The sequence below is a fragment of the Vipera berus genome (assembly GCF_964194415.1).
Source record: "Vipera berus genome assembly, chromosome: 2".
In the NCBI taxonomy this organism is placed as follows: domain Eukaryota; kingdom Metazoa; phylum Chordata; class Lepidosauria; order Squamata; family Viperidae; genus Vipera; species Vipera berus.
Window position 1 is genome coordinate 252408475 of NC_138203.1, and position 13532 is coordinate 252422006.

Genomic DNA, 13532 nt, shown 5'->3' on the forward strand with positions numbered 1-13532 from the left:
CCAGTTTTGAAGAAGTCACTTATCAACCTTCATCATCAGGAAATCAAACATCTGGTAATGACTCAGTCATCCCAGTGAATCCTAGATACCAACAATTCATGTTGGTTCTTGCAGATCCCTATTAAAGCATTCCAAAATCCTGCACAACCCGACTGGGCTATTTAACCATGCATGCAAACCAAAAAATGTTGCCTGCTTTTATTTGTTTTGTTTTGTGCCAGCAACCACACATGCTTCTGCCCTCTTAAAATAATTACATTCACTTTTGCCCAATTTCTGCATATTGAAGCAAGTTACAGTTTGAAGCTGTTTTTCCTCCTCTGTATCTCTTCTTAACTTTTTAGAATCAAGATTGCTTCTACGATTTTAGCACCCATTTTTTCATGTTAAAATATTTGAAGGTTCTTTTATCAAACCAACATATATCCTATAACAAAAAAAACATCCTGGAAGCAATCACAGCCAGTAAAAGTTATTTCAGCTTTATCTATTTCTCAGCAACTGGATCTCTTTAGCAGCACTGTGTTCTTAATCAAAATGGTAATGCAAGTGACCATATTTTGTGTAAAAGGGTAATGCAAAAAATTCTACAGGATTAGACTGCCATGGTAGCTGAAATATACTATGAACTTAGTGATTAAAATTGGAGACTTTGAGTTAATGTAAACATCATTTTGATTCCAAGATAATAACACTTTGCCCTTCTTTTTGTCTTTTTAAAGTGACGAAAATGCAAGAAAAGCTCTGAAGAACTTGCCTGCATTTCCTACAAAAACCTTGCAGGAACATCCTTCACTTGCCTATTGGTAAGACCTAATTATAAAAGGTACAGGTATATCATATTGGGATCCTGGACCTCTCTTTGTATCCTCCTTCCTTATAAATTTAAAACTTTGTGAACTCTTGACAGTAATATCCAAGGTTACATAATGGAAAAGCTTTGAATGCAAAAAGGCTGTAGTAAAGCTTGTGTTACAAGTCACAAAAAACAACAGTACCAATCCCTCTAATTCCTTAATTAAGTCATCTCCCAAGTTTTTCGGTTCTATTCCAGCTTACCTTTGTCTTTTTTCTGGGCAGGTGGCAAATTTCCAAACCAAGCACCATTTTTAATGCTTACAAAGCTGACATGGAACCCAAAGGCATTTTTCTAAATTCAGATAATACTAGAGAATAAACACTTCGTGACATAATATCTCTCTCTCTCTCTCTCTCTCTCTCTCTCTCTCTCTCTCTCTCTCTCTCTCTCTCTCTCTCTCTCTTTATTTATTTAAACTGAAAGAAGTTTTAAAACATAGAAGCCATGTGGAGAGTGAGGCCTTGCCTTCCTTGAGAAACATTTCATAAGCATTTTGGTATCCATGGCTGCTAAGTTCTATCCTGCTTTATAAAATAAAACAGTCTCTTGTACACATTTTAACACCCTGGTATTTTTATGGCACGGCTGAACTTTTCTTCCTATTCTGATTGTTTGATAAATCATCAAACAAGATTGTATTTTATCCAAACTCTGGAAATAAATACTACTATAATATATTGGAGCAGGGGTCCCCAATCCCCGGTCCATGGACCAGTACCAGGCTGCGGCATGCCATCAACTGGTCCGCACAAACAAGCAAAGCCCCATCCACGAGATGCAGGCAGCACACAAAACCACACACACTCCGGTCCACGGAAAAACCTCTCTCTACGGAACCGGACCCTGGTGCCCAGAAAGTTGGAGACCTTTGTATTAGTGTCCACCTCGGTATTTTAAAATAGGCTTGCTTGCTTAACAAAACAATATCTCCCTACATATAGTCTTCAACTTATGACCACAATTGAGCCCAAAATTTCCACTGCTAAGCAAGACAGTTGTTAAGTGAGTTTTGTTTCATTTTATGACTTTTCTAGCCACATTTGTTCAGATAAAACTGCAGTTTTTAAGTTAGCAACACGGTTGTTAGGTGAATTTGGCTTCTCCATTGACTTTGCTTGTCAGAAGGTTGCAAAAGGTGACCACATGACCTCAAGATATTGCAACCATCATAAACGCATGCCAGTTGCCAAATGTCCAAATTTTGATCACGGGATCGTGGGGATGCTGCAATCGTTTTGTGAAAAACAGGGATAACTCGCTTTTTCTGGTGGTGTTGTAACTTCAAACAGTCACTAAACAAATGGTTGTAAATTGAGGACTACTTGTACATAAATAACACAAAGAAACATACTTCTACTAGCCATCTTTCTGAAAGAGTCTTAGTTTGCAATCCTTGATGCCTCTAATCATGAGTAGACTATTGAATGCTGAATAAAACGGGTCATCTGAAAAGCATGGCTAGGATTGCAGGTGAGTAAAACTGAGGGGTTTGGAGCCACTGAGACCATTTTCTGATACTGTAAGAACATTTGCAAATGGCACTTTGGTTTCTAGTGGTTTCCCCAAGCTTCCGTAACTGGTGTCCTCCAGAGAGTTGAGTCTGCAACTTCCAGAATTTCTGGTCAGCATGGTGGATACACCTGGAGAGCACAATGTCAGGAAAAGCTAGTTATTAATTATAGAGATGTTTCCAGGCTTCCTCGTGGCAAAGTTTTGTAATAAAAATATGCTGCTGTCTTATCATTAAACGTCCCATCATTGTCAAGTTGTTATTGTAAAATTTTCTTTACATAATCAAGCTTCAACATGAATTTAATGAAGAACAATGAAAAGAATAGTCTGTGGCTATTATAGTTTATGATGGCTTATCCCTTTGGGTTGTAATCCTGGGCATGGTTATGCAAAGATTTTAGAAGCCTAACCATACAGTGTACATACTGCCTTTGTATGTTCTGGTAAGTCACTAGCTTTTTCTGTAACAGTGATATGTCTTAGCACAAAGGTGAATTTCTTGGGAACCCCAAAAGCAGAACCCCATACATAGAACCCAGGGATATCATAAAAATATTTAGAGATTATTTTGTTGACACAAACAAAACCTTGCTTGTTTCATTTCCTCTCCATACAATCAAACTTGCGCACTTTTCATTTTGGCATAATAAAGTAGTTCTAATACCAGGTTTCTATTTTTCCTTGAAAGAGATACCTTTAATATCCATATGACATTTCTTTCTGCAATTTTTCTGTAAAAATATCAGGCAGCCTTAGGTCACACTTAAATTATAACTTGTGATTACTAATACGAACAATGAGTTCCTACAGGCATCTTGGGAAAATAGTGTAAGAGTTCTTGATGCATAAAACCATAAGTCCATTTGGGCCCAACATACTTTGTTTCACAACAGCCAATCAGTTGCTGTGGGAAAGCCACAACCAAGGCACAAAAGTAGAAATCCTCTGTATTGTTGCTTCCTAATACAATGCCTCTATAAAGCAATCACAGCTATAGGAATTGTTCCCTTTTTAAAGACTTCTGTGTGATCAGTAGGAATCAACACTGACGATGGTTCATAATCAGTCAAAATCCTGATTTCCAGAATCAGGGGAGGAGAGAATTGCTACCCTTTATACATTTATCTCATTTGAAGGTAAATATACTTTGCATTTATAGCAGTATTATTCCCCATGCTTGGCTTGGGAATTCTGGGAGTTGAAGTGCACACATCTGAAAGTTGCCAAGGTTCAGAAAGTCTGGTCTATAGTATTATATGTATGTGTACTTATGTGTTTTCTTTCTTTCTTTCTTTCTTTCTTTCTTTCTTTCTTTCTTTCTTTCTTTCTTTCTTTCTTTCTTTCTTTCTTTCTTTCTTTCTTTCTTTCTGACTTTGCTTGGGTTATAAGAGAATTGAATCTATTGAAGCTCTGCTGTTTTATGTTGTAATCTGTCTTGGAAGTTTCTTTCTTCCAGAATGGCCAACTTAGTCTGTAAAATATGTCTTCGGAGAGTTATAAGTTCTTCTTTCTCCCTTTGTTTTTAGAATATTGTCAATTTTGTTGTCAAGATTTGTTTCAGTTATATTGTATAGACACTTGCCCATTTGATCTATGTAGAATGCACAAGTGCACTGATAGCAAATCATTAATAACACTGGAAGATGAGCAAATTAATTGAATTTTAATGTTATGGTTGCTACTGTTAGTGTCACCATTTGCATTGTGGAAGTTATTTGCATCAGTTTCTATATGTGTAAGTCCTTGGTGTCAAATCTGACTGTGCTGAATATTGTATATATTTGTGCGTAAACCTGTTCACAGATGAGCCAACCTCAAAATTTTAACTTTTAAAATACCACAAAAAATGCACAATGTACAGATAAGCTGATACCTGAAAATTTCATGTGTTTTAATTTTCATAATTGGCTTATCCATGAGTAATCCACAGATTAGCCATTTTTCATGGTATTTTGTTGGAAAATTCTGGGATCAGCTTATTTAGGGATGGGCTTATAAGTGAATATATTTGGATATACATTAAGAAGCATTACTGTATGTACTTATGGATAAATCCATCCATGGATAATCCAAACTCAATTTTTGGAGTATATTTTGGTACCCAACATTCTTAGCTTATTCATGAGTACATGGTGTATTTGTGTAGCTTCTCTTCATTCAAGAAGCATGCAGGCTGATCTCATTTTTGATGCTCAAGAAACAAATGTAATCAAATAAGATAACATACCCATTTTTTTCCACCATGGGATGAAGAGAGGAAAAAGAGAAAAACAGAGACATATTAGTCATGATTGTTGAACCATATTCCAAACATAGCAAGATGGAAAATATTTCAAACCTCAAGACCATGGGTTCATATCTTTACCACCTTATCTCAATCATTTTGGAAATGCTTCAAGCTCAAAATAGCTCAGTTTTAAGGATACAAGCATGAAACCTTCCAAAATGTTTGAAATAGTCCATTTCACCCCCAGGATAGGAGAATTGCACTCCACATTCTTTTTAGATGGAAAAGAGAGAGAGACAGCAGATTTGAATCAGATTGCCTGGGCCATACCAACACACATTACCCTCTTTATCACATCATACTTTTGTGGTAAATTAACTTCACTATCATTATGAGATTACTGCCATATGCCTCAAATCATACAAGAAAATAAAAGGTTTTGCTTTTGCCCTGTCTGCAAATCATTTAAGCTGTATTTAGGAAAGGAAGGAAGGTGTGTGTCTCAATGTGTGTGTCAGAAAAACCCTGTCATTAATCTTGCTGGGTAGGAGTAATCCAAGTTGTAGGCCAGCATGTCTGAAAGGCATTGGGCAGAGGCTGGGGGTTTTTTTGTGTTTTTTTTTACAGCCTGATATAGCTCCGCTAACTTTATAGCCATTGCAGCTCCCTTTCTCCACAGTTACTTTTTATGAAATGGCATACATCCCGGCTATAGAGTATTTCCTCGAGAAGAGGCTTAACCTGTAAGTCCATTCTGTGCCATCCAAAACTTGGGAGTATTCATTTTGTGGATTGACGGACTGCGTAGGGGTATACTTTACAGGGAGATTCTGTGGATCGTTTCATCTGACTGAGATGCATTTGGAGCAACATAGGATCTAAAACCCGTCTTCCTCTCTTTAATAGACCCTTTTTGCTTGTTTTCCTCAGTGAGGACAGAGTCATCGAACATTACATTAAGAACAAGGGACTGACTAGAGGACAAGCGATTGTTCAGTAAGTGTATTATTCAGCTTTTTGTAATGGTGTGTGGAAATGACCTCGGAAGAAAAGGCAGTGAGACCACAGCCAAGGGTTGACTGATTAAAGGCAGCTTAGCCCCCTCAGCAGGAATGTGGGTTGGGCAAAAGGTGCAGAAGACACCCTCCAATTTTTTAAAATATAAAGAAGAGGGAGGAGAAGACCTGTCAGACTTGCAAGATTCTGTTAATGTAACCTTACAAAAAAAGTAGAATTGGCTTATTGTGTTTCTTAGCTGGTTTACTGCATGAGGAAGGCAAACATCTATTTATGGGGGAGGCTGCAACACAGAACAGATTCCAGCCTTCTTCTGAACTATTGACAACTACTGTGATTGGGACTGATGCTTTCCGAGTACAGTAATCCATGCAGTTCCAGAGCTTGTTTGGGTTCCACCTCTGCAATCCCGAAGCATTTTAGACCACCTAATTTATCTTCCGACACATTGCTCTTCTTCCTCTGGGTCCCTGCTGTCCTCTCACTTGAGGTTGATAGCGTATGTATTTATCCCTTGAACAAGGCCTTTCAGACTAGAGATAAACCAGAAACCAATCCAGCAGCAAAAGCTGTATAATACAACTCTTTCTTATGAACGGGTGCTTAGCAGATCAGGCCTGTAGGATTCCTACGTTTTATTGTTCAGATTTATGTCATGCATTGTAATGGAATGTGGGAAGGAACTCGGGGAAAGGTGGGGGAAGAGATGCTACCTAGTGAACAACCAGATAAGAGAGGCAGGAGCCTCCAATAGATTAACTGAAGAAACTTAGAAAGGATCTGCCCCAATCAATCAGACACTTAAAATTGGAAGTGAGAGGTTTTGTACTTTCAGACTTGCAAGATTTATGTAGCTTCACGATAAAGTAGATTTAACTCATCTAGTCTTGTTTTCCTGTCTGGTTTACTTGGGAAGGCTGACATGCACTCATAAAGTGGGCAAGCTACATTTACAGTGGAGCTGTTTTAGAAGAACTGAACATTCCCAAAAGCTAAACTTGGAAAATATTTTAGATCAGTATTGTAGAGAGCTCAATTGCTAGAAATGAAGCCAAGTTCTTGATGGAGTTCCGTTGTTATACGAGGGAATGCTTTCAGGGAAGTAGCTGGCAACCCCGAGAGCATCAAGGCGACTGAGGGCAGAAGGAGGTTATAAAAAAAAAGGCTGGTTCTAGTTTAATCGTCTCCTTTGAAATGTTAACCAGTTTGTTGCTGTGCTTGAACTTGTTTGTACACAGACTTCACTATTAATGTTGATTGATGTTTTATATAATTAAAGCATCTGAAACAATTTGATGTGAAACCTAAAACACTTCCCAGAGTCCCTCTGTGAAGCAGTTGGGCAGTTTCAGCATTCGATAAGTAAATAAATAAAATGAATGAATGAATCCAAAGGCATCACTCAGGTAATGTGTATTAGTAGAAGATATTACGAAGAAACTGCTTCTTTGACTTGTATATCTGTCCTTCCAGGTACATGAAATTGGTTGAAGCTGTGCCTACTTATGGAATCCATTATTATGGAGTGAAGGTTAGTGAGTGCTGGAAAGCAAAACTGAGTGAGCTGTCTGTTTTATGCATTTTTTTTAATAAAAGCAGCTCGTTTGGTTAAAACGAGTAAGGAGATGCTGTCATGTCATAGTGCCCCATTTAAGGACTTTTTACCTTTTTGGCTCAGCTCTTCTTACCTTTCTCAGATCATGAAAAAGTTTGGTGTTCTCTTCATCCTTCAATCTCTTCAACAAAGGTCTTTACTCATACAGTTGTTTGTTATTTGGCTTCCCTGGATCCACCTTGAGCACTTTGACTAGAGTCTGCATGACTGCACATCTTATACTTAGGTGATGGTTTTCAATAATCCTTCATCAAACTATCAGGAGATGATAAGGACTTTGGCTTAAGGTCCTGGAGAATTGTCAGCCATAGGAAATAACGAAAGACTACATGAACATGGAGTATCTTTGTTTCTAAGAAATAACAAAAATTAAACTGGACAGCTATTTGTCTGAAAAGCTGTAGGGTTTCCTGCCTGGGCAGGGAGTTGGACTAGATGACCTCCAGTGTTCCTTCCAACTATTATTATTATTATTATTATTATTATTATTATTATTATTATTATTATTATTATTATTATTATTATTATCATCATCATCATCATCATCATCATCATCATCATCATCATATTATCATTATTATTATGGCAGGAAGGACATTGTTTCATTTGGAATCTCCTCTGTCTTTTGCCTAGCAGACAGTATTTTAAGTTCCTATAATTTATTCAAGAGGTGTTTTTTTCCCGTTCAGAGTTATAATGTTGATTAGAATAATACAAATAACATTTTGCATCTCTGTGAATAAAACCTACAGAAACTAGTACTTACATTATATTAATGGGGCTAGCATTCAAGAAGAGCTACAGTTATATTAATAACAAAGCAAATAGATTCATGCCATCTGAAACTGCACTCAAACTGTAATGAGTTTGCTGAATATGTATATGAACAGCAACATTCCTATTCAGACATCCCGCCAGAGGCATAGATTATCATATATGTGTCAAGTGGTCATACGCATGCTTCTCTACATGTGAATTGATCCTGTGTAGCAAATGATCACTTCTCCAAACTTTTCAAAAAATGTCTGTGTTTCACAAATCCCTATTTTGATAGGGAATTTAGAGACACTAGAATAGTTTTTCCACATTTCTCCACATTTTATAGCCTCAAACTCCCTTAATAAAATTGTAGAATCTTTTAATTTTCATGGAATGCTCACACTGAACTGTGGGTAACAAACGTTGAAGAATGGAGTAGACTTGGGCCTGGTGGATGTCTTCATTTGTTGGTATCTACTGGTATTGAAGAAGTCATGACATGGAGGAGCAAAATTCTTCCATTATTGAAAGTACTGTTGGCAATTTTTCTGCGGCACAACTCTCAGTCCTTTAAAGTGGGACCTTCTGGGATATGGAGCTATTAGACCCAAAGCCTCCTCTGTACCTCAAGAAGATTACAATACTGGCATCTTATTTTTAGCAGCTTATAATTGCCTTCCAAAACTTCCCTTTAAAATAAAATGAATGGAAATCACTTTATTTAGGAAAAAATAGAGTCAACTCCACACATAAATTGTGTTTGGAGTCTCTGGCTTCCTTAGTTCTCCTTTAGTTTATTTTGCTGGTTTTGAGCTAGGAATCTTTGGTTAATTTTAGCCACAAACAATTTAATAATACAGTAATTTACCCCCTCCTCCCCTTCTTTTTCATGTATTTTGATGACTTCATGGACAGGTCTGTGCAATTTTGTTGGCAACCTGCAGTAGTGGTATTATCATTGGCCACCTGCCAGGTTGTTTTTCAACTTTTTAATCTAGGGATGAAAGAAAGTAACTGGCTCAAAGTCACCCAGCTGTCCTCCATGCCTAAGGAAGAACCAGAACTTGTATCTCCTTGCTCCTGGTCCAGCATCTTAACCAGGACACCTTACTAGCTCTTGTAATGTACTTTAAAAGTTGCTTTAAAAAGTTATGGAAATCATGCCTTATTGTGCAATGCTATAATTTACTGTTTTGTTGCTTGAAAAATAGCTCCTCCAAGACCACTTCCACCAACATTGACAGGGCAAGCCTCTAGAACAGACATGTCAAACACAAGGCCCGGGGGCCAGATCTGGCCCGCGAAGTGGTTTCATGTGGCCCGCAAAGCCATCCTGGAAACAGTGAGGGAATGGCCCCCACTGCCTTGGCCCTGGCCCAGAGACCCTCAGATCTGTCCCACTCCTGCCCAGGCCCCCATAGGCACCCTTGATGCGAATGATGTAGAGCTGGCCATGCCCACCCAGTAGGCCATACGCACTCTAGCCACGCCCACCCAGTAGGCCACGCCCACCTTGGCCATACCCACCCGGCCCCCTGAGGGCAACCGCAATGCTGATGCAGCCCTCAATGAAATTGAGTTTGACACCTCTGCTCTAAAATGTAAATTGAGAGCAAACTCCACTCCTTAGTGGCACTGGTGATGTTACTTAGTTTGGGTAGTGACACATGTGCAAGAAAATAACCAAGCTCAAAGAGCACCAAGAACTCCTGATTTCAACCCTGAGCTCTATGGAAGATAAAATCTCACCAAGAAAATATGTCAGCCCAATTTTCTCTTTAAAAAAACAAAACAATAACTATTTTCTCTTAACGCTTTCTGCTCCTTCATATGTGCTTTTAAAGTAATGTATGTGCTTTAGCTGAACCAAGTGTACAAATTACATATAGAATTGTGCAAAGTGTGTACACAGCCCATTCCTTTCTCTCAACAGTTCACCCTTGCTTTGGACTTGTCCCTCATCGAGTCTTCTTTTACTATTGTCGCTTGCCTCCCACAGATTTTCTTCCATTTCTGCCCCATCTCTAGCCATGGCTTCAAAGAATACGGCAGCTTCTCTTTCCTACAGCTCTCTGGCTGTTTGCATAGCATCTTCCAGCTGGGAAAGGAATAGCAGACCCCTTCAAACAATAAACCTTCTCTGTCAGCCGCAGGTGTGCTAACAAAGGGCTGCCTTCATCTCCCTAACCTGCTTATACTTGTTGCAGGATGAAGTAAAGAAACCTTATATCAACTCTGAAGTTTTTGACTCTTGCTAAAAAGCCTTAGAACTTCTATTCTTCTCTGCCTTAGGATAAACAAGGCATCCCGTGGTGGCTTGGGATCAGTTATAAAGGAATTGGCCAGTACGACTTACAAGATAAAGTCAAACCTAGAAAAGTAAGTCCATCTGCATATGTGTATTTGTCTTTGTAATATACAAATGGAAAGCGACCGTGAGATTCATATTGTGCCTTTTTTCCCTCCCTGTTATTCAGCAAAAGAAAAGTATTTCTTAATTCTAGAGCAGTTTCCCACAGTCCGACTTTCTCCAGGTACATTGGACTATAGTTCCCATCAAGGTGGCGAAACTGGCTATATGAGAATTGTAGCCCAGGAAACATCTGGAGAACATGAAAATGGAAAGAGTGTTCTAGTCTGTTGAAATAATTAGGCGCAGTAAAAATTGTTTTAGAGCACATATTATCTTCATTTTGCGTTATATTTTAATGTTGTGTATGTTCCGTGAACTGCCCAGATGACTAGTCAGATACTTGAGATGCCTCCCAGTAAGATCTGAAATAGTAACCCACCAACATTTCTCCTCTCCCTTCCCCACCCCATTCCTGCAACTGATATTAAGAGACATTCTGTAAAGAGATTGGAAGATTCCATATAGCTATCCTGAGTTCATGAATTTGGCTAATTCATCATGAAATCATGGCAGTTGTTTCCATAGTTTAATGAAGTGTTTGGTGAAGAAGTACATCCTTCAATCTGCCTGTGAAAATACTGCCAGATCACACGCTGATTGGCTCTTGGTTCAAGTATTATATGACAGGGAGGAAAAATGCTTTCAGTGTACTTTCCTGCCTGAGCAGGGGGTTGGACTAGATGACCTCCAAGGTCCCTTCCAACAACTTCTTCTTCTTCTTCTTCTTCTTCTTCTTCTTCTTCTTCTTCTTCTTCTTCTTCTTCTTCTTCTTCTTCTTCTTCTCCTTCTCCTTCTCCTTCTCCTTCTCCTTCTCCTTCTCCTTCTCCTTCTTCTTCTTCTTCTTCTTCTTCTTCTTATTATTATTATTAGTATTATTATTATTATTATTATTATTATTATTATTATTATTATTATTATTATTATTATTATTATTATTATTACAACACGCATCATTTTATGAAATTCTATGAAATAGATTAGGAACGTGTTTTCTAAGTTAAATTGTTCCAACTCTTGTAACTTTTGCTTGGACTGAAGATTAGGTTGCAAGGTAACTATTGTGATTGTTCCTGCCAAGTCAGGAAACCCCAACTGCGATGCCTTACTTATGCTTCTTTCCCTCCCCACAAATTTCTACTCTTCTCTGAAATGCTAAGCAGTTTTTCAAAAGAACATTTTGTGCCTGCGTATGAAACAACAGTCCCAACTGAGGCAGCATTTTCTACATGAAAGTGCAGGGGGCCAAGAAGTGCTTGCTGTGTTCCATGCACAGTTTGTGAGACAACTAAGATGGGATATCTGTACATAGAAATTGCCTCATCGCTACTTCTTGAACAAAGAATAAACATCTGGAATAAGCTCTGAAGACCTTGGGAATTAACTCCATGTTGGAGAAAACTCAAACACATGTAGTTATTGTACCAGAGGAAAAAAACACCTTATATTTTTTTCTTCTTCTCAGCCTTTCTGCTTTATGTTGTTGTCCAAGTTGGAAGCTTATTTTGCTATTCTTGTCCTCAGAATATTTTGGATTTAACATGTTTTCTTTCGATTGCACCATTTGCTCTCCTTGGAACATAAGTGACGTATATAAAGGAGTGATACATCTGGTTAGCTTTCTAGAAAATAGTTACATCTTCAGGAACCCCAATGTGTGGAGAAGTAGATAGATCAGATTTCCTGAATCTGTTTTGTCTCTTGTACTTGTTAAACATTTATATAAAACAGACAGAAAAGTTCCTGTAACATGGGGTTAGGGGTTACTAACTCCTTTTTTTCCCCAGATAGGTGCGTGAGTGAGAAAACATGATTTCAGTGCTGTTAAAATGTCATCCTGATGTTCTAACAGGGTAACATAATGTACGAGAATCAACTTGTGCACTTTCCTGTCCTGTAATTGCTTCACGTCTAGCTCTTAATTCCCTACCCTGCATAGAGTACACACCAGAAAATGTGCAGAAACTGCTCCACCAGAATTGTTAGATTTATTTATACAAACTTACATACAATTTATATGGCTGCCTGCCTACAGTCATGGCTGAAACTGTTGGCACCCCAGAAATTTTTCAAGAAAATCAAGTATTTCTCACAGAAAAGTATTGCAGGAACACATGTTTTGCTATACACAGGTTTATTCCCTTTGTGTGTATTGGAACACAACAAAAAAAGGGAGGAAAAAAGGCAAATTGGACATAATGTCAAACAAAACTCCAAAAATGGGCCGGACAAAATTATTGGCACCCTTAACTTAATATTTGGTTGCACACCCTTTGGAAAAAATAACTGAAATCAGTCGCTTCCTATAACCATCAATAAGGTTCTTACACCTCTCACCCGGAATTTTGGACCACTCTTCCTTTGCAAACTGCTCCAGGTCTGTCTTATTGGAAGGGTGCCTTTTCCCAACAGCAATTTTAAGATCTCTCCACAGGTGTTCAATGGGATTCAGATCTGGACTCATTGCTGGCCACTTCAGAACTCTCCAGCACTTTCTTGCCATCCATTTCTGGGTGCTTTTTGACATATATTTGGGGTCATTGTCCTGCTGGTCAACCCCAGATCTCGGACGCAAACCCAGCTTTCTGACACTGGGCTCTAATCCTCAGATTTCATGATGCCTTGCACACATTCAAGGCACCCAGTGCCAGAGGCAGCAAAACAACCCCAAAACATCATTGAACCTCCACCACATTTCACTGTAGGTACTGTGTTCTTTTCTTTGTAGGCTTCATTTTGTTTTCGGTAAACAGTAGAATGATGTGCTTTACCAAAAAGCTCTATCTTGGTCTCATCTGTCCACAAGACGTTTTCCCAGAAGGATTTTGGCTTACTCAAGTACATTTTGGCAAACTGTAATCTTGCTTTTTTATGTCTCTGTGTCAGCAGTGGGGTCCTCCTGGGTCTCCTGCCATAGCGTTTATTTCATTTAAATGTCGATGGATAGTTTGCGCTGACACTGATGCTCCCTGAGCCTGCAGGACAGCTTGCATTCCTTTGGAACTTGTTTGGGGCTGCTTATCCACCATCCGGACTATCCTGTGTTGCAACCTTTCATCAGTTTTTCTCTTCTGTCCACGACCAGGGAGATTCGCTACAGTGCCATGGGTTGCAAACTTCTTGATAATGTTGC

The 13532-nt window shown here is 38.6% G+C and overlaps 1 protein-coding gene across 2 annotated transcripts in view; it reads left to right on the plus strand.

The window, feature by feature from the left end:
* FRMD4B (FERM domain containing 4B) overlaps nucleotides 1–13532 on the plus strand; it is a gene marked incomplete at its 5' end in the record, with an annotated part of 181339 nt that overhangs the window by 112004 nt on the left and 55803 nt on the right. For both annotated transcript variants that reach the window (XM_081318101.1, XM_081318102.1), the window contains 4 exons: nucleotides 723–806; nucleotides 5529–5594; nucleotides 7089–7146; nucleotides 10282–10368. In XM_081318101.1, coding sequence (XP_081174227.1) covers nucleotides 723–806; nucleotides 5529–5594; nucleotides 7089–7146; nucleotides 10282–10368 — 295 coding nt within the window. The remainder of the gene's footprint in view (nucleotides 1–722; nucleotides 807–5528; nucleotides 5595–7088; nucleotides 7147–10281; nucleotides 10369–13532) is intronic.